Source organism: Macrobrachium nipponense, chromosome 42, assembly GCF_015104395.2.
Source record: "Macrobrachium nipponense isolate FS-2020 chromosome 42, ASM1510439v2, whole genome shotgun sequence".
Classification (NCBI taxonomy): Eukaryota; Metazoa; Arthropoda; class Malacostraca; order Decapoda; family Palaemonidae; genus Macrobrachium; species Macrobrachium nipponense.
Window position 1 is genome coordinate 43,474,893 of NC_061103.1, and position 26,145 is coordinate 43,501,037.

Here is a 26,145-nt window from a genome sequence, read left to right on the forward strand (position 1 = left end):
TTAAAAAAACAAGTGGCAAATCGCCCCCCCCCCCACACATAAACCTAATCAATCCAGCTGCCCAACTCACCCCAGCCACACTTTCCTCTTTACACTACAGCATACACGCAGGACAATTGACCTATACCTACACAAAAACAAAAACACTAAAACACATGTACTTACCAACCACTCCAGATACTCCGGGCTATCCTGTGCTATCTGCCGGTCAAGGTCACAGAGATACCAACCACAACCCACAACCCAATAACCAAGGACTATAGCCCAACAACAACACAACAACCAAGGACCACAACAACACAACCACAACTTAAGAACACAGCAAACAACCACAACCTCACACACAACAAAAAGTCAACAACACAATAAAACACAAAAAAGACCACTGCACAACTAATCAACAACACAAAAAAAGCAACACACACACACACACACCCACCAACAACACCAAGAATCCACAAAAGCCCCCCAACAACAACAACCCTCAACCACAACAATCACATACAACCCTCAGGAACTCAAAAGCACAACAAATCCAACAATACAGGCACAACCACTCCAAAGCAAACAACACCAAACTAACAACAAATCAATAAAACAAATCAATAACACACAAAACTCAACAGACTTCCAGCGCTTTCAATAAACTGCTCCCGACACTACTAACTGTCACCAGCTCTTACCAAAGACTGATTAAAAACACTCACTCAAAACACAGAACTCTGATCTCTAACAGCAGACAACCCAGAACTCACCAACAGCCAATACAGTCGTTAACCATCCAACCACCGATTACTCTCTCTCTCTCTCTCTCTCTCTCTCACACGTTGTCAAATGGAACTCCATAACTCCTCCATATTGTCAGAAAGTCTTTTGAATGGTATCCATATACAAATACTAATAATGTATAGTTTGGGCAAGTGGAATTTGTCTATTCTTAACTGACAGATTATTGGTTTTTTTAAGCAGTTATTGCATATTTGAAACTTTATGTATGTACGTCTCTATTTACAATAAACTTCCGTTACAGATGTACTGAAGAATTTAAAGCAGGCTATTTACATTAAAATGCTGTTTTACAGAATTACAGGGGACTTTTCAAACTTGTTGAAGAACATGCCTAAATATGATCCTCCAGTAGTACCAGGACAACCCGGTATCAGTTCACCTGAGAGTATGGAGACTCAGCCACGCATTCAGCAGAGATACCATTCGACATCAATTGTCAGAATTAGAAGGCCTGATGGGGTAAGTTATGGGTCCTTAGTGTGACAGTTCTACATATATTTGACTTCATTTTTCTCATTTTTAATTTTCTATTGTTGTCGTAAGAACTTTATTCTAAAAAGAAAAGAAAAAAAAAATCTTGGTTAATCATGGGTTATGTTACTCTGGTACTGATGTATTAACATTTTATACCCCAGAGGCTTAGTATGTATGACTAAGGCCTTTCGTAATAATTTTCATGTTAGCAGTAATATGTAATAGTTCAAAGCATCAAATAGGTGTACTATGTGCGGTTGAACTATCTCAAAAGTTTATAGCATTGTGATTCAAAGCACCAAATATGTAGGTGTATGTGTGGTTGAACTATCTTAAAAATTTATAGCATTGTGATTTGTGACTACAAATATTGCACCAGTCATTCATCATTTGCTTCTGGCCATCAGAACTTATTGTTGTGAAGTGCTCATCCCATGTGATTTTTTCTGTTTATATTATAAGCTATAGATCCTTGGATATTTCAAATGCATATATGTATAAGCATTAGTATTGTGAATACGCTGTATAACAAACACAAGGTTCTCTCAAGGTTAGCCTATTGTAAATGTTTTCTTGAAATTAATTGGAAATATGTAACTAGAAAAAGTAGGGTGCGTAAATGAATATTCATGGCAAACCCATTACTACTTTTAAGTACTAGTATTGTAATTTATAGTCTTTGAATGTCCAGTGCAACTGTTCACCTTACAGTGGTGATGGTTATCCAGATTGTACTCTGGTTCATTCCAAATCACAATTGCAATCTTGCTTCGTTCCAACTTCTGTTATCTTGAGCTCCAGACTTTCTCACCAGTTCTGTATCAAGGGGAATGTTACAGAAGTTTGGGATATTTGTAATCTTCAGCTTAGCAGTGACTTATTTGTTGTTTTTTTTCCATTAGCTTTCTGGCTCCAATAGTTTTTAGATGTATTCCTAGTGTCTCTGGCTGCTCATAGTGCATCTAGTTTGCTCTACTACTACTACTTCAGTAGGTGGTACCTTCAAGGGAGAGGAAGCATGTTTGGTAAGACTTCCTATTCCTCTTCTCCTCTCATCTGCCATATTCAGATTTGCTGTTTACTCTGCCATGTCTTTACAATAATTTTAGCATTATCAGCCTCTTCTTTAGTGTCATTCTATAAAACATTTTTCTAAAAGGTATTTTGCTGGTAGAAGGAGAAACCTAACTTGTTTATTTATCAGGTGTAGTGTATTTAAAAGGTGTAGCAGTTACCTTTGGAACCACATTTGTTTTTGACACTAGTCGCAGACTACTTTTAATGTGAACTTTTCACTTTAGTATTACTTATGTTGCTTTTTGAGTTGAAATTTGTTGATTTTTCAAGTTTAATGTTTCAGAATTTTTGTTTTAGTGAGAATTTCAAAGCCTCTGTTCTTTGTGTGTTTTTCTGTTAACCACTGAGGCATGCATATTTCAAGTGAAGAATGTTTTCTGCCATTCTGAATATTCGGAAGGATGGAGATTAAAGTGCTCGAGCCACTCCCGAAGTGTTCACAGACTGCAGAATACTTTACAATTTCTTTTCTCCAAGAAGACAGCAAGTTGTTTCGTTCTTCTAATAACACTCGGTCGTGACTATGTAGTAGGAACAGAAAGAGGCAAGGGTAATACTAACTGTTGAATTACTATCAGCAGTGTCACTCACACAAGGAAGTAAATACTTTACCAATTCTGAGAACGTTAGGTTTTGTATCTGTGAAATGTTAAACTTCATTTTATTGTTTGTTGATATTGGTGAATAAATAAGGTCAAGGTATGCTATTGTCATTCTACTCTCCTAAATAGACAAGAGTTCTTTTAATAGCTATTCAGCATGTGATGCAATTAACAGTGTTTTTTAAAAGCTAATGTTCATATTGAAACTTTGGGATCATGTCAAGATAAGTGAACCCACTATTTTTCAAGACAATATTATGCCACTGATTTATATATACTATACATATATGTGTACTATATATTTAAATATATAAATCAAAGTGGTATAATATTGTCTTGAAATATAGTGGGTTCTTTTATTTTGATATGATCCAAACTTTATCCTTTGTACCTAGGTAGAATGAGTTAATAAAAATTGTATTAATTGAATATTTTATTCTGCAGTCAATAGAAGAGACACGAAAGTATACGGACAGCACTGGTCGTGAAGAAGTAACTGTAACACAAACACAGCCACAAGATGGTACACCTGGTGGATCACTTTTACATCCAGGTAAGGTAGTTTTATTTATTTATTTTATTAATGCTTTTCCTCTTTTGCTTAGCCTTGCCTTTGTGTATTTTTAACTACAGCACAAGCTGTTTTGTAGTTTGTGTTACGTAAGTTTAAATAAATCTTAACAGTTAAGTGTGTGCCGAGTAGTACATACTTAGGTTTCATTTTTGGATTATGGTATATCTATGTTTGAATTCCTACTCTTTACGTATTAGTGCTGCTGCTTGTGTTGTGCCTCGTAATCGAATTTGTCAGGTATGGTCATCTGTATTTTCATGGACTCGTGGAGACAGTGGCCTTTCATCTTTGTCAAGTGTGTCAGGACCAGTCTTACCTCTGACGTTTCCCGAGACCGGTCTGCTGATGGAAGGGAGAGTCATCTACTCTTGAGGCATCATTTCATATACATCAGAATCTTTTTTTCTAATCGTCGGCTGGATTTTTGGTGTTATTGAGTTTAATGCTCCTTAGTTTTTTAGTTATGTACTTTTGCCCAGGGTTTATCCTACCTGCTCATCTGGTTGTCTTGCTTGAAACCTATTGTATCAGGTAGCTGAATTACTTTCTCATTGCTGGCTACCCCCAGTACAAGCTGTTTGATTGCTGTACTTCGTGGCTGGAGACTCACATCTATTGTACCTCCTCTTTTAGCGATGCTTTTTTGTTAGTCTGCTACCACTCTGATAGTCTTCATGGCTGGAGACTCGCATCTATATTGTAACTCCTCTTGTAGTGATGCTTTTTTGTCAGTCTGCTGCCACTCCAATAGCTGAGTTAACTGTTGTATTTGGCATTTGCCCAGCAGCAGGTGCACATCTCTGCTTTAGTGTTTGGTCTTCTTTGCCAAGCCTGCCAAGCCTTTGCTTCTTGTATACTTTTTGACTTGGTTTAAGTTGTGAACGTACGTCTGCATAAAATTGAAGCCCTGCCAAATTATGAACTGGGCCATGTTTTTTCATGGAAATTTCTCTCTGCAAAATAAACAAAATGAGTAAACATTAGTGTGTGCAAATAAATGCCTTGGGAATGCATCGGTTAAAAATATTACTGGGAAAATTTAAGAATTGGCAGTGTATCATTACAGATGTATGTTCTAGAGATTGTATGAGAAACTTGAGCAGTTTTTGACTCGGTTGAAGGCTAACCTTGAAAAGAATTAGAATCTAATCTGAATCTGTGAATGAAGGAACCATTGGTCAATTGTGGAATCTTTTAGCTTGCTGATCATGGGTTAATGGAAAATTTTTTTCACTTTATCTTCCTGACCCTTAAAATAGAAAATGGCTGCAATAGCATGGAGTAACATGAAAATTCTAAATCCAGGAGGTAATTCAGACCTGCTGTAGTTTGCATTCCTTTCTGGATAAACTAATCCTTTATAATAATAATCCTTTAGATTGTAAACCTGAGATTTAAAAACATTAATATCCTTACAAGCTCACACAAAGCAGGGTGTCAAAGAGTAGGTGCAGCAAAACAAAGATGCACCACTGGACTTCAGAGTAGACAGGGCAACAAATAGTTACACTAACCTTCGAGGCATTGGACACGAAGTAGGATGTTGATCAAGCTGAAGATGACATCATCACAATTAGAAGGCATACAGAACTGCATCAGAGCCTTGCATAAGTCATGTTCATTGAGATGTTCTTTAGACAAAAGTACCATCCATGAATATGGACTATCAAATAAGTCAGCAATAGCCTCATGATGTCACTTGACTTTGATAGCCGACGACCTCTGAACTACATCTTCCATGGCCACATCAGCTGTAAGGAAAACAAAACAAAAAACAATATTACTTCACATTGTGCAATTCAAGTTCTTGCATTTTTCTATAAGACAAACTTAATTGTAACTAACTCAGGTACACCTTACCTTACACCTTACATCTTGTTTGGGTTGCCCCAGGTCTCTCAGTGTGAGGCACCTCTAATGTCTACCAGAGAGTTGCTAGTGCATCTTCTGGTATATTTTGCATCTTCCAATCTTGGATGGTCTGGGATATAGCTTAGATATTTGTCGAGCTTATTCTTAAACACATCTACGCTCACTCCTGATATATTCCTCAGATGAGCTGGCAACGCATTGAATAGACGCTGCATTATCGATGCTGGTGCGTAGTGGATTAATGTCCTGTGTGCTTTCCTTATTTTTCCTGATATAGTTTTGGGCATTATTAATCTACCTCTGCTTGCTCTTTCTAATATTTTTAGCTCCATGATGTTTTCAGCAATTCCTTCTATGTTTCCATGCCTGAATTATCATGGAGCGTTCTCTTCTCCTTTCTAGACTATATAATTTAAAAAATTGTAGTCTTTCCCAGTAGTCAAGATCCTTAACTACTTTTATTCTAGCTGTAAAGGACCTTTGTACACTCTATTTGTGCAATATCCTTTTGATAGTATGGGTACCATATCATATTGCAATATTCAAGTGGACTACGAACATACGTTTTATAAAGCATAATCATTTGTTCAGCTTTTCTTGTTTTGAAGTGTCGTAACAACATTCCCATTTTTGCTTTATATTTTGCCATTAGAATTGCTATTTGATCATTGCATAACATGTTCCTATTCAACATCACACCAAGGTCTTTAACTGCTTCCTTATTTGTGATTGTTTCATTATTAGGTCCCCTATATACATATAGCTTTCCTTTGCTATCTCCATAATTTATTGATTCAAATTTATCAGAGTTAAATACCATCTTATTTACCTCTGCCCATTCATATACTTTGTTAAGGTCTCTTTGTAGCGCGTTCCTATCTTCATCACAAGTAATTTCTCTACTTATTCTTGTGTCATCGGCGAAACTACTCACTACCGAGGCCTTAACATTAGTCTATGTCTGCAATCATAATACAAACAGCAATGCAGCTAGCACTGTACCTTATGGCACACCGGATATTACCTTAGCTTCATCCGATTTCTCATTGTTTGCAATAACTATCTGTTTTCTGTTGTGTAAAAATTCTTTTAACCATCTTCCTACTTTATCCACTATATTATGTTTTCTTATTTTCTTCACTAATATATTATGATCTACCTTGTCAAAAGCTTTTGCAAAGTCTAGATAAACCACATCTGTTTCTTTTCCGTTTGTCATATTTTTGTATATGTTCTCACGGTGGACTAACAGTTGGGTTTGTATACTTTTTCCGGGTACAAAACCATGTTGTCCTATATTAAACAAATTATTTTTATAATTTTTAAATGTTTCATAATATTTTTCTTTATTACCCTTTCATAATATGTGATGTTAGACTCACAGGCCTATAATTACTTGCCTCTAGTCTTGATCCACTTTTGAAAGTAGGGGTAATACGTATATGCTAATTTGTGCTCATCATAAATCTTGCCTGTATCTACACTCTGCCTTAATAATATTGCAAGGGGCTTTGCAATAGAATGAGCTACTTTCTTTAACAAAATAGGAGGGACACCATCAGGTCCAGCTGCTGCTCCATTTTTAATTTCATTAATAGCCTGCACTATATCGGCTTCATTAATATCTATGTCTGATAAATATTCATTATTTTCATCACTTATTTCTGTATCATTATCTTCATTATCAATTCTAGGGGTAAATTCTCTCTCATGTCTTTCTGTCATTATGTTACATATTTCCTTTCTTTCATTCGTTAATCTCCCTTCAATTCTTAGAGGGCCTATTTCTGTTCTTCTTTTATTCATCTTTTTCACATACGAGTACAATAGTTTGGGGTTTTGCTTGATATTTACTAAGATTTTTTCTTCCAAGTCCCATTTTTCATTTTCTTTTGATTGTATAATCTTTTGTTCTGCATTTTCTACCTTACTTTTTAGTTCCATCACTTTCCAAGCATTTTTTTCTTTTGCCAGACCTTTTTTCCATTTTCTGATTTTCTGGAACAAGATCCTTCTGTCTCTTGGTATGCATGACTGATGTTTATTTTTCTTCTTTGGTATATATTTATCCACTATTTTCTCTAATATTTTTATATCATCTCTGTATTTACATGTATATCATCACTTACGAAAATTTTATCCCAATCTTTGTTTAATTCTTCATTGTTCCGATACGTAATACAAACCATCGGTCCTTTAACAATAGGAAGTAGCTAGCGGCAGCTGGAACGGTCGGTAAGCTTCGAACAAGGGAGAACGGTAGTTAACTGCTTGTCCGACAGTCGCGCGCCGCGCGACTGGGAGGTAAACAAATCACTTTTGCTTTCGGCCGTGGGTGTGAAGGACGTGGTTCGTCATCGCTCTCTAGCCCGCTTCATCGTCGTAGCTGCTTTGTTTATTATCGTATATTGTGTTTTCTACTAATGGTTTGTTTGTTGTGACTTGAAAATGACTGTAGTACTGTATACGAAAAACTGTAAGTCACTGTTTTCATTTTCATTACTTAATATGAACCAACATGGAGTTATCGCCGTAGATGCGGCGATTTCCTCGGTTTTCAAAATGAAAATGAACTTTTTTTGAGATAGATGAACCTTGAATTTAATTTGTCTCGGTGCCGAGGGCTGCCAGCGCGCGCGAGTCATGTATTTTGGGCGAAAGTGTGTAATTGAAAATGTAAGTACTCTTTTCATTATATTTTTGCCCTGTGCTTTTCGTTACCGAGAGTGTGATTGCGCTCGGCACGAGCCTTTTAATTTTGTATAATAGAATGCAATGAAAGTGGATTCGCAATTGAATATTCTTTTCATTTTCATTTATTTATTTACATGAAATTTAATTTGGATCAATTTTTTTCGTTCTTACCCGGGAATTGATCCTTACGATTTTTTTTTATGTGAAATGAAATCGCAAGTTGCAGTATTCTGTTTCATTTTCATATATATTTTATGATAGCATCATATTATTGAATCAAGTTTCCGTTCTTACCGGGAATTGATTTTTTCCCATTTAAGTTCTATGAAGTGAATCGCAAGGGGCAGTATTTCTGTTTCATTTTCATATTACTTTCACTGCTGTGCGGGGGTAGGGGAAGCGAAGGTCGGCCAGGAAGTCGTCGGAAAGCTCTCCCGCCGACTCCCTTGGTATCCGATTCTTCGTCTTCCTTCCTGCCCCCCGCTCAGCTTCTTCGTTGTATTTTGTATTTGGGGTCTTCCTTGCGTTCGGGGTGGGGCATGTCTTCCCCCGTGCGTGAGGGAACCCCTCTTACTAATCTATCTATGTTACCGCAGGTGCTACATCCGTGGGAGACGACCTTGGACAGGTATGGACCACGCGGGAGGCAGGGCGTGCCTAGCATCCACGGGCTGCTGCAGCGTCTAGCGAGGTCTGGGGCGGTCTCCACTACTTCCACGGCCGCTTATGGCGGCTCCCCCCTCCCCCCCCTCCTGGTCTACAACTCCCCATGCTGTGTCGATGGGACGCCGCTGCCGCTACTAGGGCCGGCCAGCCGTACCGAGGTGGGGGTTGCCGCCGCCGCCTGTTTTCTTCGTGTTGCCTGCCCCAGACTTCCGCTGTTCCAGCAGCTCGCCCGGGACCGGGCGCCAGGACCAGGTTCCGCTGGCTGCCGATGATTCTACGAGTCGATCGCTGGGCCTGCCGTACCTGCCGCTGATGTGATTCCTGCTGTTGGCTTGGCTGTCCCTTCTGGGTCTACCGCTGCCGCTGTTCCTGCCGCTCCTGAGCTGGTTGCTGTTCCTGTGCCTGTCCATTGCTGGTCCTGCCCACGGTTGTGCTCTTCCCCAGTCCCAGGTCCTTTCCGGACAGGTGCAGTCGGGCGTGTTGCTTCGGCAATAGCCCCGGCTCCGGCCTGGATGGAGGACCTGACGACTGTCCTGCGTGAGCTGACGAGGAAGAGGAGAAGAGGGCTGTCATCTTCGTCTTCATCGTCTGCTGCTGCCTCTTCCCCCTTGACTTCTAAAGGCCCATAAGCCCGCAAGAAGAAGAAGGGCTGCCTTCCCCCCTAAGAAGTCTCCTTCGGGAACTTCTAAGGGCCCACCCGTCCCACCTCGGTGGGACGGGGGGTCCTTCTGCTGGTCCTCCTGCTCCTTCGGGAGCGGGGCCCGTCTCCACTTCCTGTAAGGAAGAGATAGACGGGGACCAGAGGAGTATCGGTTAGCTCTGGTACTTCCTCGCCTGGTGCTAGCGGCGATGCCGCTACGCCAGGTTCCGGCTCGGTCTCTCGTTCGCGAGAGATCCCGACCCGATGTACGTTCTCCCTCGGGAGACCGTGCAGCCAAGTTTCGGCGCCAGAGTTCGCTCGGCGCCAAGACGCGGCACGGAGCAGAAGGCTGGTGAGAGACGCTCAGGTGACTCTTGCCAGGCCAGCGGACGCTCTTGCAGCGACCAGCTGGTAACCCGGGTTTTCCCCCCCTAAGAAGGCTCCTTCGGGACCTTCTAAGGGCCCAGTCTCGCTCCGGCGATTCGGGGAGCTCTTCTGCTGGTCCTCCTGCTCCCTCGGGAACAGGGCCCATCTTTTCTTCTACCAAGGAGAAGAAGACGGGGACCAGAGGAGTACCAGCTTCGGCTGGCACTTCCTCGCCTGGTTCTAGCGGTTCTGCCGCTAAAACCAGGATCCGCCTCGGCTTCTCGTTAGCGAGAAGTACCGAGTGGACGGTCTCCCGCGGGAGACCGTCCAGCCAAAGTCTTGACACTCGAGCTCGCTCGCCGCCAAGACCGAAGGCGCGGAGCAGAAGACTAGCGAGTGTCGTGCAGTAGACGACTCTCGCTATGCCAGTGGACGCTCTCTGCAGCGACCAGCTGGCTGCTCGGGTTGACGTGACTGGTCGCTGACCAGCACGGGTTGAGGCGAGGAGGGGTCCCCGCGGTCTCGGTACCAGCCACGGCTGGTACCAGCGGCTCGACGCACCGATGATGGACGCTCGCCGGTCTCACCGCGACAGCGAGCCTAGCAGGTCACCTGACGCCGCTCCCATCGGGACCGGGCGGAGACGGTAACCAGCAACAGCTCGCCTGACGCTAGAGATCAGCGTCCGACGTTCTCAGCCAAGCCTCTCGCCCAGGCGAGCGGCAAGGCTAGGCCTGCTGCTCGATCGCCACCGCGGTTGTTGACGATCAGCAGCAGCCCTCCAAGCACGCTGGTCCTGCCAGCGAGCTAGGGGGGAGCGTCAGGTCTGCCTCTCCTGTACCTTCAACCTCCTCGGGCTACACCGGGAGGAGCGAGGTACCTATGAGTGATCGCGAGAGGTGCGCCGCTCGCGATCCCGCTATGACGCCGTATGGACCAGGCACGGTTCTAGGACCGACCAGGACATACGCGCAATTAGCTGGAGGCGACCGTCAGGGGTCTGCCGCTGTTCCTCCTTCTGAAGGAGGAGTATCTCGGGATCTGTTCTTGTTGGAGGACTGTGACGGTCTACTCCGCAAGACGCGGTTACTCCCGAGATACAGAGGAATTCGCAGAAGTCATTAAGCTGGATTCGTCAGCATAATGACCCTGCGGAAGGATTGCGCTCCCACCAGCAGAGCCCACGTCTCTGCTCGAGTCGTTTTGGGGCCCGAGAGGGAACCCAAACCGACGGTGGGTCTGCCTCCGCGATCGGAGCTTGCCGATCTGTCTCGAACCAGTGTCTCTCGTCTCGGACAAGAAGGCTCTCTCAGTTTCTGGCCGGTCGATCAAGCTACTTTCCACCTCCTCTACTGCGACAGCGGCGTTTCTACGTGTCTTCGGACACCGTTTTAAATACTCCTTCGGTCCTCCTGAGAGGTTTCGACCTCGACGAGGACTGGAATGAGTCGGAGGACGGTATCGGCTCTCTCCTGTCAGGTGTCGATCAGCCCCACCCAGACGACGTTCACAGTGGCGGCAGACCCTTACCTACAGTGAGAGTTCGTAACCCTCCGCGGAAAACGTTTTCTCCTGACGAGTGTTTTCCCAGACTCTGAGAGGGCCATCGCCGCAAGGCGATGGCTGCTCCTACTCTTCTCCAACTGCTAGTTCCACTGGGAAGGCGAGCGAGTATCCAATTCCTCCCCCATTCCCTCTCTCCTTACGGCTACGAGGGAAAGGGGAAGGATCCTACAGAGATTTCTTTGTAGGATCCCACGTTCGGGACTGCGATCTACCAGGGGGACCTTCGGGTCCTACCTGACGTAAGCCCCGGTCGTTGAGGAGGAATCCTGCCCCATTCTCGATTTCTACGGGAATCGAGAGGACCACCAGCCGATATCGTTTGACGAATTCGGTGGGGGTTTCGCAGACTGCTTTGAATTCTACGGAATTTTCTAGCGCATTTCAGAGTGTTCGAGTTTTTACGATCTTCAAACACTTAGCGAGACCACGGTCCAAAGTGAGCGAGACGAGAATCCCCGATATGTTACACGATAATCGGGAACCTCGCCTATGCTCGAATTCCTGGAATTTCTAGCATTGGGAAGAAGACTGCTGCTGAAAGAAACTATCTCACAGTAGGCGACCAACCTGGAATAGAGGAGATCGGACGGGAATATCCAGTTTGGCTTGAACTATCGTCTTCGGTATTCTGTTCACCATTGAAGCTTTCCTTCGAGGAAGACTTCTCCTTCACTCTCTTTGATAGAGAACGAAGGTGGTCGATCTCCAATCCTTATTTTGTTTTCTTGAAGGAAAGAATTTTAGGAATTTTAAGGCATGGAGATCGTTGTTCAGAATCCTACAAATATACTACTATATTAACCTCGCGACATGATTCTACTAAGCAGTGAATTGTCCGAGGGGTAGGCGCATATCCTAGTTAATCTACGGATTGCGACTTATAAGAGAAGTATTCTAATTGAACTGCAACTCGGGGTTGCCTGCAACCTCCCAGGAGTTTTCAGTTTCAATTTTATATACTTATGGTTTTGTCACGACAACACCATTTCAACTTTTATATTTACCGAAATTCGTTTCGCCTAAATATAATTGCCCGAGCATATCTTTTATGCTCGGTAGTTCTAGCCGAACGCATTCCTTCGTGGAATAATGGATTACCTGGCAACTCAGGATGACGAGTCAGCGAGAGCTCAGGCTCAACCACTGCGTATTGAACTGCCTGATAGCAGCTCAGTATCAGCTGGGCCTCCGATATGCACGGTCATGTATGTCTCTCTCTGCCCTGCTTTGATTGACTACCGAACCGTATCTCTGCCCAACAATCATGGACTTAGGTCTCTGATTAACGGGGATTCTCGCAATAATGAAGGACCATCTACTGCTGTGACGCTAGATTCCATCGCCTTCGACATTGCGAGAATTCTCAACAGAGATATCTCTTGGACTCTTTCATCTTTCTGTTTACCGCACGGTAACAGAAGTCTGTACAAGTCTCCCGCTGCATCGCACTGCGATAATGCGAATGATTTTGCAGACATCTGAGTTTGTCTTCAAAATATCTCGTATTCGTAGGTGTACAATTGTTCATTGTTCAACCCGAATTACAAGATTTGTAAGAAGACATCGCCTACTCTCCGACCTGACAGCTCTACTTCCAAATGTTCAGCCCATGAGAAGCAGTTCTTCAGGCGGCTTTCACCTGTGTTTTCATTACCGAAGAACGCCCCGCTTGCATTGCAAACTACGACTTCTCACCGACAGGCAAATGAAATAGCGGTTGTTAGCGTTTTTTCAGTCATTTGTAAGCACAGGTTATGAATCTTGAGATCCTTCTCTCGATTCATATGTGAAGACGTAGGTTGCATTCAATATCTACCTTCGTCTTCAACGGTTACATAGTGTTGTTTCTCCTTAGCTGAGATTCAACAACCATGAGATGTTTTACCTTCAGGACCTCGGTCTCTAGAAGGCAATTGACTTTCGCCTGTTGGGTACATGCCTTAAGAGAATCATCACCTCGCTGTCCGGCATTGGTGACAAACAAATACATTAATTGTTTGGTCTCTCGGCATAACCCTTTTAAGGCGAAGGTACGTGACTTACTCGGATGCTTTGACAACTGCCTCCTATCGAACGCAGTCAGTCGGCAGCTGTCAGAGCGGCCGAGTCAGTTACGAACTACGCTGTTGACTTAGTTCGGTTGTTACAGAGCAATCATTACTTCGTTTTAATAGCTTGTCACAGTACCCATACCATTGACACCCACCATGGAGTGCGGTGTCCTATCCACTACGAGAACTTCGCTGCATGGGGATAGGCAGGATGCCTGAGAGGACTTCGTGGCAAACGGCCACGAACCAGTTGGGTAGGGTTGGAAGGGAAATCAACTGAATTATAGAAGAAGGGAGGGATAGGTCATTGCGACTTATTTCCTTCTTTTCCTCTGAGGAACTGCATGATCTCCTGCGAAGTCAAGCACCCAGGGATGGGGATGGGGATCCGTGACGCTCGATTTCGTACCGAACTTCGTTAGCGAAGACTCAGAACCCTTCGGTCCCTGACGATTGGTTCGAGTCGTTCACAATCCCCTCCCTAATGGACTTCACCGCCTTCGATGCGAAGGAGATGCTGCCTTGTCCGCAAGAACTTCTCCTTGGCGAGGTACTGAAGGCAGGGGTCGGTCCAACCAGACCACATGCCCTTCCTTCTACCTTCGGGATATTGCCCACAGGTCCTTGGATCTTTTTCCTTGGGAACCCGTGGGTGGCTGCTCAACACGTTGTGTAGCGAACCCAGACCCTCGCAGGCTGAACAGCATCGAGGTCCTGGTGTGACCGTAAGAATGGATGGTGAATGAGAGTGTGACTGGCTCCTCTTCCCATCGTTTTTCTTCCCTCTACCTGTGGTTAGAGGGACACGGTCGTCACCCTGCTGGATAAGGACAAGATGCAGGTGAGCTACTTAACAGAGCCCAATCCTATCCCTTTCACTAGGGATAGGAGCGTATATCCACCACTTCCTCCAACAAGGGGGAGGAAGTGGATGCCAGCTTGAGACAACCCATACTTTAGTGCCTCTTGCAAACAGGAACAAGTTCTTGCTTGCTGGTACGAAGAGATACGCTTGCCTCTCTTTTAGTACTCGGCCCAGAGGTCTGACCATTGATCCTGCGGTGCACCCCGATCAATCGGACAGAGGCTTGGATCCCTCCCTCGATCTTACGACCAGGGAGGCATTCCAGGGATGGACGAACACCAGTCTGTTCATCAAAAGACTCAGATTCCTCCCACCAAGAAGTGAGTCTTCCTATTGTTAAAGGACCGAGGGTTTGTATTACGTATCGGAACAAATGACAATTTGTCGAAAATTGCATTTTCCTAACTATACAAACCTGAGGGTCCTTTACATATAGTCCCTCCTCATGCCACCCCTCACTCTGCGTATTTTGCATGGGCCAAAAGCAAAAGTGATTTGTTTACCTCCCAGTCGCGCGGCGCGCGACTGTCGGACAAGCAGTTAACTACCGTTCTCCCCTTGTTCGAAGCTTACGACCGTTCCAGCTGCCGCTAGCTACTTCCTATTGTTAAAGGACCTCAGGTTTGTATAGTTAGGAAAAATGCAATTTTCGACAAATTGTCATTTTATTTCTGACCATTGCTTTGGAATGGACTATTAATTCCATGATATTATGGTCTGAAATACTCGCATTATAAACTATTATTTCTTTAACATAATTCCCCTCTTTCACAAATACTAGGTCTAAAGTATTTTCCTTTCTTGTTGGCAGGTGATTTATTTGTTGAATATTGTATTCTAGTAGCATATCTAATAGCTTTTCAAATTGCCTCTTATCTTCTGCACTACTATTACTCTCTTTTTTATATGTATAAACACAACCATCTCCTATTCATTCTTTCCAGTCTACAAAAGGAAAGTTAAAGTCTCCAGATAGGAGAATAGTCCAGTCCTTGTGATTTCTACATATATCATCCAATTATTCTATTATTGTGTCAAACTCTTTAGTATTAGGGGGTCTATATATTACTATGTTCATTAATTTGTTCCGATACGCATACAAACCCTCGGTCCTTTAACAATAGGAAGGTACTTAGCAGCAGCTGAACCAGTCGTAAGCTTCGAACAAGGGGGTTCGGTAGTTAACTGCTTGTCCGGGAGTTGGCAGTCAGCTCGACTGCAAGGAGAGGAGTCACTTTAATTTTGGCCGTGCTGGTGGTTAGACGTGTTGCTCGCCTCTCTGCCCGCTTCTAGTCATATGCTTTGTTTTCTTCACTGCGTGAAGGCTTTTCTCTTTCCCTTTTTACTGTGTGTGTATGTGCAAGGCTATATGTACGTACGTGTCTGTTTTGTATATTCAATACAGGGCCGTAAGTGTGGGGCCTTTTGGTCCTCTGTAGAGGTTGATCCTCATGAATTTTGCACTCGCTGTCGAGGGCGAGAAAGCTCTCGCACCGAGCCATGTGATGTATGTGTTGTATGGTCGGTGGAGCAGTGGGAGCGGTGTGGGGGGAGGAAGAAACCGCGTAAGCCGGCCAAGGAGTCATCGGAGGGTTCTCCTGTTACTCCTTTGGTTATGGACACGTCTTCTTCTTTTCTTCCTCCATCGCAGCTCCCTTGTATGGCTCCTTCCCCTTTGGGTGGGGGGGGGGGGGGGGGGGGGGGGTGTATAAGACCTGACGGTGGTCCTGAGGAAGCTGACAAAGAAGGAGAAGAGGAGGAAGGTGTCGTCGCCATCACCTACTTCGTCGTCATCTGCCGCCGCTTCCCCTTCGTCCTCTAAGGCCCCACAGCCGAAGAAGAAGAAGGTAGCCTCCTCCCCCCTAAGAAGGCTCGCCCTGAGACTTCTAAGGGTCCGTCCCACTCCGGTGGGACGGTTGGGACTTCCGCTGGTCCTCCTGTTCCTTCAGGAATGGGGCCCATCTCTCCTTCCGCAAGGAAGAAGAAGACGAGGACCGGAGGAGTGTCGGCTAACAACACCGGTAGTACCTCCTCGCCTGGCGCTAGAGGTTCTGCCTCGGCGCCGGGTACCGTCTCGGCCTCTCGTTCGCAAGAGGTACCGAGTGTATGGTCACCTGCGGGTGACCGTGCAGCCAAGACCCAGGCAACCGAGTCCGCTCGATACCAGGATCCAGGCACAGAGCGGAAGACTGGTGGAAGTCACCCAGGTGACTCCCACCAGACCAGCGATCCGCCGGTACCCAGGGTTGATGCGACTGTCCCAGACCGGCCGCGGGCTGAGGCGAGGAAGCGATCCCCTGGACCAGCCTCGGCTGGTCCAAGTGGCGTGACGCACGGTGAGGACAGGCCTCGCTCCCACCGCGACAGCGGACTCTGCCAGTCCCCTGACCGCCGCTCCTACCGGGACCGGGTGGAGAGGGGGACCAGCAGCAGCTCTTCTGATGCTCGGGACAGTCGCCGCTGTTCTCGGTCCAGCCACTCTCCCCATGAAAACCGCTCGACCAGGCCTGCAGCCCCCCCAGCACACTGGTTCTGCCGGTGGGCCGGGCGGGGGGAGCGTCAGGTCTACCTCTCCTATCCTTTCAACTTCTTTGGGCTACTGCTACACCGGGAAGAGCGAGGCGACCAGGAGTGATCTCCTCGCAATCCCGCCACGGCGCCCTACGAACCTGGCACGGTACTAGGACCGACCAGATCGTACGTGCAAGTGGCAGGAGGAGACCAGGAGGGGTCTGTTGCGGTTCCTCCTCTGGAAGGAGGGTCTCGGGAGGCATTCTTGCTGGACGGGCTTGACGGTCCGTTTCCGCAGGACACAGTCACTCCTGAGATCCAGAGGTCGTTCGCCGAGGTTATTGCGCTGATCCGTCAGCACAACGACCTCGGGGAAGGATCGCCGCTCCCACCTTCCGAGCCTACATCAGGTTTGGAGTCATTCTGGAGACCCATAAAGGAACCCAGGACGACGGTGGGTCTGCCGCGATCAGCCTTGGCCGACAGTGTGCTTAGCCAGGTGAACACTCATCTCCGGACAGGAGGGTTCGCTTCGGTCCGGCAGGTCGGCCAAGCTCCTTCCCCCACCTCTACCGTGACAGAGGTGCTTTTATGTGCCATCAGAGGACCCTCTGCCACCCAAACAGGTTAACCCAGAATTAGCTAGGCTAACTCTGGGGGTGTCTCTGCAGCAGCTCTGTCGTTCTCACAGCAAGAGGCACTTGCCTTGGAATCTACTGCTATGGCAGCATTCCAAGCAGTCTCTTGGCTAGACCTGTGGTCCCTCACAGTGTCTAAAGCCGCGGCCTCCTCGGGAAACATCACTCCTGAAGGGGACCCAGCTTTCGTGAGACTGTGCCAGTCTGGAGGAAGGGCTATCTCCTACCTGGCCCACCAGACGGCTAACCTGTGGGCCAACCTGGTACTGAGGTGTAGGGACGCTGTCCTCACTCTAGTAACCAGGGCGGCTGGGTGAGAGGCAGCCTTGGGTCTTCGCAATGGACCGGTGCGGAGTTCCTCCTCTCTCTTCCCCAGAGAGATGGTGGATGCTGCGGTGGAACAACGGTGCACTGACGAGAGTGACCATTTAGTCCACCAGGCAGTCTCGAAGGTGGCTGGGCAACCTCGAACGAGTGTGGCCAAGCCCAAGAGTTTAGCTAGCGGCTAAGACGATCGCTTCGTCGAAGCCAAGAGGAAAGACTATGCCTTTGACTTTGACTGTAAGGAGTGACCGTAACCAGCCCTCCTCCTCTCGAGGAGGAACCGGGAAGAAGTAGTCAAAGAGAGGAGGGAAACGCGAGGGACAGCGTTCCCCCTCACCTGCTGCCGGAAGTGGGGGGATGCCTAGTGAGCCATTGGGCAACTTGGCAGCGCTACGGAGCGGAGACCTGGATAGTGGACGTCCTTCGGGAGGGATATTTGCTACCCTTCGAGTCTCGGCCACCCCTCACCTCCAACCCGGCCCATCATCTTCAGACGTACGTTCCTGGTTTGGCCAAGGATGTGGCCTTTCGGCAGGAAGTAGAAGCCATGCTGAGCAAACGTGCTGTGGAGATTGTATGGGATCAGTCGCCGGGGTTCTACAGTCGACTTTTCCTGGTGGAGAAGTCCTCGGGGGGGCTGGCGCCCGGTGATAGATCTCTCTCCCTTGAACTGATTCATTCACCAGACTCGGTTCACTATGGAGACGGTACGGTCAGTGCTCGATTCCATCAGGGAGAACGACTTCATGCTTTCTGTGGATCTGAAGGACGCATATTTCCAGATACCCATCCATCAATCCTCCAGGAAGTACCTCCACTTCATCCTTGACAGGACGGTGTACCAATTCAGGGCACTTTGTTTCGGTCTCTCAACCACCCCACAGGTGTTCAGGCGAGTGTTCACACTGGTGTCGGCTTGGGCCCACTCGGTAGGGATACGTCTTCTGAGGTATCTTGACGATTGGTTGGTCCTGGCAAGATCCCGCTCGCAGTTGCTACAGGACAAGAGATCGACTCCTCGAATTCTGCCACAATCCGGGGATCGTAGTGAATTACGAGAAGTCAGATCTCTAGCCCAAGCAGAGGATGAAGTACCTGGGCATGCTGATCAATACGGTAGCAGGGCGAGTCTTCCCCGCAGATTCGCGGATCAGCAGGTTCAGGGAGGCAGCAAGACAGTTCCTGTCCCTACAGGAGCAGCCAGCTCAGCAGTGGCAGGTCGTGATCGGTCACCTGTCGTCTCTCGAGAAGCTAGTCCCTCACGGGCGTCTTCACCTGCGGTCTCTTCAATGGAGACTAAAGGAGTGTTGGTCACAGGCAAGAGACCCACCTTTCTTCCCCGTGTCTCTCAGGGAGGAGATGAGGCAGGACCTAGCCTGGTGGCTGGACGACGGGAACCTCGTAAGAGGAGTGCCTCTTCGCGCACCCCCCCCCCCCCCCCCCCCCCCCCCCCCACCCCCCCCCCTCCCCCCCCCCCCCCCCCCCCCCCCCCCCCCCCCCCCCCCCCCCCCCCCCCCCCCCCCCACCCCCCCCCCCCCCCCCCCCCCCCCCCCCCCCCCCCACCCCCCCCCCCCCCCCCCCCCCCCCCCCCCCCCCCCCCCCCCCCCCCCCCCCCCCCCCCGAGATGTTGCTGTTCTCAGATGCATTGACCGAGGGATGGGGCGCACACCTGGAGGAGTTGCTGGCTGCGGGTCAAGATTATCTGGGGGGACACTCAGTGGTGTTGATGAGCGACAACACCACGGTAATGGCATACATCAACAAATGGGGGCCTAGTGTCCCTCTCGTTGCATCAGTTGACGTTGCAGGTGCACGAGTGGGCCGAGGCACACTCGGTAGAGCTGTCAGCCCGCTACATTCCAGGCAAGAGGAACTTGGTGGCAGACAAGCTGAGCCTTCGGGATCAGGTGATAGGAACCGAATAGCCCCTTCACCCAGACGTGGCGGAAAGGCTCTTCAACCTGTGGGGGCATCCAGTCGTGGATCTGTTCGCCACCCTGCACAACAGAAAACTCCAGGTTTTCTACTCGGCTGTGTCGGACCCATGGGCAGCTGCAGAGGACGCTCTACAACACCCGCGGGACAACCTCTTCGTGTACGCCTTTCCCCCGTTCTGTCTGATTTGCAAGGTGATCAGCAGGGCGCTGGTCACCCCGAATCTTCGGATGATCCTGGTGGCACCCAAATGGCCTCAGGCCGTTTGGTACCTAGACCTGCTGGCTCTGCTCGCCGAAGCACCGAGAGAGATTCCCCCCTGGCACAACCTCCTGTCCCAGCCACATGTAGAACGGTACCACCGGTTGGTTCGGTCCCTGTCTTCACGGCTGGCTGTTATCCACCATCTCTTGCGAGCGAGAGGCTTTTCTCGCAGCGCAGCAACAGAGATGGCTGGGGACCTCAGACAGTCATCTGCAGCTGTATACCAGGGAAAGTGGTCCTCTTCTGTGGTTGGTGTTGTGGACGGGGTCTCTCTCCTCTCAGAGCCACTATTCAGCAGGTAGCGGATTTCCTCGTTTTCCTTCGCCGAGAGAAGCTCCTCTCCATCTCCGCAGTTAAGGGATACAGAGCCGCCCTGGCCCTAGTCCTTTCCCTCCTCATGAAGAGCTTCGAGAGGTCTTGCCCAACCAGGGAACTCAGGCCCCCGGGGTGGGACGTGACTCTCGTGCTTAGGAGTTTGACTCGAAGACCCTTCGAGCCACTCCGAGAGTCATCAGACAGGGATGACCCTCAAGACCCTCTTCCTGCTGGCCCTGGCATCGGCGAAGAGAGTAGGGGAACTTCATGGTCTTTCCTTTGACGTCAAGCATTCCAGGGACTGATAATGATGCGGATGAGATGCTGCTTTGTCCTGTGAGGGCGCTACGGCACTATCTGAAGAGAACTCGACACCTCAGGCCTGAGTGCCAACGCCTTTTCGTTAGCACCGGGGTTACCAAGATAGAGGTTTCCAAGAACACACTTTCTTTTTGGCTGCATGAGGTGATCAAGAGGGCGTACGACACGGATGGTAGTGACGACACCCATACCCTTCGTCCAAGAGCTCACGAAGTCAGAGGTATTGGTCCAACCCTTGCGTTCCGCAAGAACTTCTCCATGGCACAGGTTCTGAAGGCAGGGGTTAGGGCCAACCAGACCACCTTTACTTCCTTCTACCTTCGGGATACCACCCACAGGTCCTTGGACACCTTTTCCTTGGGACCTGTGGTGGCTGCTCAACAAGTTGTGTAGTCTACCCAGCACCCGAGCGGTCAGAACAGCATCGCATCCTTGTGTGACTGCATTAATGGACGAGTGAAAGAGAGTGTGACTGGCTTCTCTTCTTCCTCTACCTGTGGGCAGAGGGCCGTGGTCGTCACTACGCTGAACAGGAAGCAGATGCAGGTAAGCTACACGACTGAGCTCCATCCTATCCCTTTCAGTAGGGATAGGAGTGTTTATCCACCACTCCCCAATAAGGGGGGCGGTGGAAGCCAACAAGAGACAAACCCATGACTTCATTTTGGCTCTTGAAGTAGGAACTAGTTCTTGTGTATTTGCTATTTATAAGAGGTACGCTTGCCTCCCTCTTATAAATTTGGTCCAGAGGTCTGACCACTGATCCTGCGGTGCACACCCCGATCAGCTGGGCAGAGGCTAGGATCCCTCCCTTTGCTCTTACGACCAGGGAGGAAACCAAGGTCGGACGAACACCAGTCTGTTCATAAGACTCAGATTCCACCCACCAATAAGTGAGTCTAACTATTGTTAAAGGACCGAGGGTTTGTATACGTATCAGAACAAATAACAATTTGTCGAAAATTGTATTTTTCCTAACTATACAAACCTGAGGTCCTTTACACATAGTCCCACCTCATGCCACCCCTCACTCTGCATTTCCTGGGCCTAAAGCAAAGTAACTCCTCTCCTTGCAGTCGAGCTGACCTCCAACTGCCGGACAAGTAGTTAATTACCAAACCCCCTTGTTCGAAGCTTACGACCAGTTCAGCTGCTGCTAAGTACCTTTCCTATTGTTAAAGGACCTCAGGTTTGTAGTTAGGAAAAATACAATTTTCGACAAATTGTTATTTTTCAGATTCATATTCTACCGCTATTAGTTCACATTCTGAGTTACTATATTTCTCATATATTTTTCCTTGTTTTATGTCTTTCCCATATATCGCGGTTCCCCCTAGATTCCTATTTTTTTCTATCTGATCTATAAGTTTGGAACCCTTTTATTTGATCATAATTACCAGTCTCTTGGGAGTACCAGGTTTCACTTATATTCATTATATCTATTTTCTTTTCAATTTGGGTTAGCTCTTCTAAGAACTCTAATTTCCTTTTTGAGTTACTCACAACTAAACCCTGCGCATTCATCACTATGATGGTTTGCGTGTTATCTCCTTCATTTAAATGGGTAATAATAAGGATTTTCCCATGTCTCTTTCCTGTTCTGGTATGTTGTTCTTTTCTTCATTTCCAGAAATTCTGACAGTAAAAAATCCAACTTTTCCAATATATTTGATCTTCCTTCATCATAATTATTCATTTCGTGTATGAATCTGCAATTGTCTCCGTATCTGCACCATCCTCTAGCATCGTATATACAGTATTTGTCTCTTGAGCTGTATCTTAGAGCTGATGCTTGCAAATCTTTTGCTGACACTCCATAGTGTGGTGATGGCTTGTTTTTTTCCTTCACCTCATGTTCTATGTTCCTCTCTTTATTTGTTTCTTTTCTATTTTGGATTTTATTATTTAATTGATTATTTAATTGATTTTGATTCATGGCTACAGGGTGCATATATTTACATTTTTTGTTGAACTTACATCCTTTTCCTTCTTTTAGGTTTTTGCATATTTTTGGATGTAGATCTCTGCATTCATCCTCATAGCCATCTAGGTATGCACATTTACCATAGATTTCATAATTGTGACATACCTTGGGAGGTTTGTAGTAACATCTTTCACCGAATCTGCAATTCCCTCTTTTCAAAAGGGTGCAGACTGTCTTTCTTTTCTATTATTTCTGGGTAAAGCCTCTTCGGGATTTTATTTTGTGTTGTCATGTCATAGTTTATTTCTTCGTATGTATGCTGCTTGATTGCATTATATGTAGTATTTATGAGTATCTTTGCATCCATACTCTTGTCTTGCTCTTTGTTTTCATTATTTTTTTCTGTCATTTCAGTTTTGTTTTCTTCTCTTCCATTTTCCTCTTCTTCTTCATCCTTTACTATTTGCACATTAAGTCTTGATTTAATAACATTGTCTATCCATGAGAGACTTGTTGAGCAAAATACTCTGGTATCCTTACTCGTATTTTGCATGACTGCATCACATTGAGGATGCGTGGGAATGTTGCATGCAGAACATTTTCTGATCAGGTTTTGTGGATTGACTATGCTATACCACACTTTACACAGTTTGCATGCTTTTGGCATTCTTTTTCCTATTGCATCAATTAGTATATTCACAATGTTCACCTTATTCATTTTCTTTGTCGGAATATGTTGACTGATGTAAATTTTCTTTATAAGTCTCTTGACCACTTGAATTTTATTTGGAACTCCTTCCATTATTTTCATGATATTTTCTGATGATTTATTCCAGTTTGAAGGGTCATATCCTTCTAATATGTCTATGAATACTTTTGTATCTTTTTGATTAGGGCTGTTATTGATCTCATAGATGAAAAATGCCAGCTCCCTTCCTGCTAGCTTATCATTTTGCACGTCTGCTAAACAAGCTAGGTTTCGCCATCTTCTTCCACAGTTGGAGCTTTCTGCCATCCTGATCTGATTTACAATATTTCACTCAATAAACTAACTAAGTAGATGCTTTATCCCACTATTTTCACACTAATCTTATCACCGACAGTTCACGAACACTTCTAGATATATTTAGTTTTCTAGTCGTATGTTAAACGCGTGATATCGGTTGATTAATCAGACTGTGCACAGGTACATCTCACCAAGCAAAATGGCACGTACTCGAGGAGCAGTGAGTAGGTCACATATGAAAGTAAACTGTGTATGCAATGTAAATTTGGAATGGTTTGATGTAACAAATATTATTTGTAATTGAAGTAACAATCTTGTATTTTACAGGAGACCAAAGATTTTTCGATGGGCAGAATACCCCTGATGTCCCCATTCACCGCTTGCCATCAATATTTTCGTGGATTTTTACCCGATAGCTTGAGGGCTGAATTACTGAGAAGAAATTACCAATAACCTCTTCCTCAACACTGTTCATAGTATCCATGAGAATAAGTTTTGAGAACTTAAAGATGTCATACCCATTTTGAAAGGGATGTGGAGTTCTTTGGTACACTGCTATGTTTATTGTCGTCATTTATCAGGACATTATATTTCATTGAGACTACAAGTGTAGGCAGGATTGCCAAGTTTTCACATGCCAGTCCTTTCATGTCTCAATGAGGTTGGCTACTTCCAACATTCAATTCATTTTCAAGTCCAGTATTATAGGATGTATTTGCTACATCCCTGATGTGAATTTATGTTGCATTTATGTGTTTCCCAGTTAAATGTTTATATATCTGATGCATTTGTAAATAGACCAAGAGGGAGTTATGTCCCAACTTTATTATTGTAATAATTGTAGCAATGTAAATATGTAACTTTACCCTCAGCCAAATATGAAGCTTTATTTTCTGCTGTTATTCATAGACATGCGACATTGATAGAAAATTAAATAGTACTTGAAGATAACTCTGGGTTTGATAACCAAGTAGTTATTTTTTCTAATTCATTCCATGCAAATGCCTGTATATTTAAATACAGCAAGAGTCATGGCTATTTACTTTAACAATTGTCTTCAAGACAGTGAAGAACACTTTTGTAGCTCATTCTTTATATTACATTGTATTCATGTACAATCAATGGTTGCTACAGACTTCAAACATTGAAAGTCTTGCAAGCATTATCAAAACTGAAAGAAAAAACATTATTGGTGATTGGATGGAATTAATCCTCAATAATATTTTTAAAAACATTATAGGTGATTGGATGGAATTAATCCTCGATAAAATTAACCTTTTGCTGACATATTTAGTTTTCATTAACTTGAGCCTGGGTAGGTGATCTCAGAACTTGAGAAAACAAATTTGATTTTCTTTCAATATCTAATTGCACTCCTTACCAAGTCATTTTGACAGCTGTGATTTACCAAGGAGGGCAATCAGAATATAAAAAGGATAAACTACGAGAAATTTTAAAACCTCAAGGCCAGTTATCCTGGCTTATTGTCATAACTAATCTAGTGAAAGCAGTCTTTAGAACCAATGACTTGGTCCCTAATTGCGTGATGAATAATGTGCAAGTTTTTAAATGTTTGCGATATCATCAATATTTGTAATGCAGGTAGTAATTTATGACAATTTTAGATATGAAATGCATTAATACATTACTGCTTGTAAGAATCTGAAATTGACATTTAGCTGGTCCTTGTCAATAGAAATATTTATATAAATTTTCCATACAAGTTTATTCTATTGTATATTGTTGATGGTGCATGAATTATCTATACAGTGTTTTTATACGGTTGTACCCTTTTGACAAGAAAGATCATTTTTGGTTTTGCATGAGCTTGAGTGCTACTTTAAAAAGTAGGAAATAATTTATGAATACTGTACTTTGGTTAACATATTAGCATGATAGCTCTCCTTTTCAATGATGAGAGAAATGCCAGTTTTCAGTTATTTTTCTTCAATCTCCATTCTTGCTTCTCACACCTAAATAATACTAGGACTGCACAGCTCTGCTCAAATATTTCCTTGTTTCCGATACGTAATACAAACCCCCCCCCCCCCCCCCCCCCCTCGGTCCTTTAACATAGGAAGGTAACTAGCGGAAGCTGGGACGTCGTAAGCTTCGAACAAGGGAGAACGGTAGTTAACTGCTTGTCCGATCGTGCGCGCGCCGCGTCGCCGGGCGGTGAAGAATCACTTTTGCTTTCGGCCGTGGTGTGACAGGACGTGTTCGTCATCGCTCTGCCCGCTATTTTCGTCGTGTGCTTTGGATGTTTACAATTCTTCTGACTGGTTTGTGTGTCTTGATTGAAATTGTAAGTACTCTTTTTTTCATTTTTCATTGAAAGGAATTTAATTATGGATCAAGAAGAGCTTTCGCCGCGCCCACCAGCTGCCCGTAGAGTGTGTCCCGGGCTGGAGGGGCGTAAATGCGGCGGATTTCGCTCTTATCCAGACATTGATCCACATGAATTGTGTTATCGGTGTCGGGGGCGAGAATGCTCCCGAGCCGAACCTTGTAATGTGTGTGTGGATTGGTCCGAGGCGCAGTGGGCTGCTGTACGAGGGTAGGAAGAGGCGTAGACCGACCAAGGGAGTCATCGGAAAGCTCTCCAGCGACTCCTTTGGTGACAGATACATCGTCATCCTTCCTGCCTCCAGCTCAGCCCCATGATTTGCGC

General features: G+C 45.8%; 1 protein-coding gene and 1 long non-coding RNA gene across 3 annotated transcripts in view; one reads left to right on the forward strand and one right to left on the reverse strand.

The window, feature by feature from the left end:
* Positions 1–1,058: 1,058 nt before the first annotated feature.
* Positions 1,059–24,425, forward strand: LOC135213170 (uncharacterized). The gene is made up of 3 exons (XM_064247126.1): positions 1,059–1,248; positions 3,387–3,495; positions 23,802–24,425. The coding sequence occupies exons 1-3, from the start codon at positions 1,069–1,071 to the stop codon at positions 23,888–23,890; spliced, it is 378 nt and encodes a 125-aa protein (XP_064103196.1). The 5' UTR covers positions 1,059–1,068; the 3' UTR covers positions 23,891–24,425.
* Positions 3,396–26,145, reverse strand: part of LOC135213171 (uncharacterized) — a 110,202-nt gene continuing 87,452 nt past the window's right edge. Inside the window, exons 3-4 of one of the 2 annotated variants that reach the window (XR_010314091.1) lie at positions 5,031–5,267; positions 3,396–4,469 (exon numbers count right to left, since the gene is read on the reverse strand). This is a non-coding gene — a long non-coding RNA (uncharacterized LOC135213171). The remainder of the gene's footprint in view (positions 4,470–5,030; positions 5,268–26,145) is intronic. The other variant, XR_010314090.1, reaches the window with a different exon arrangement.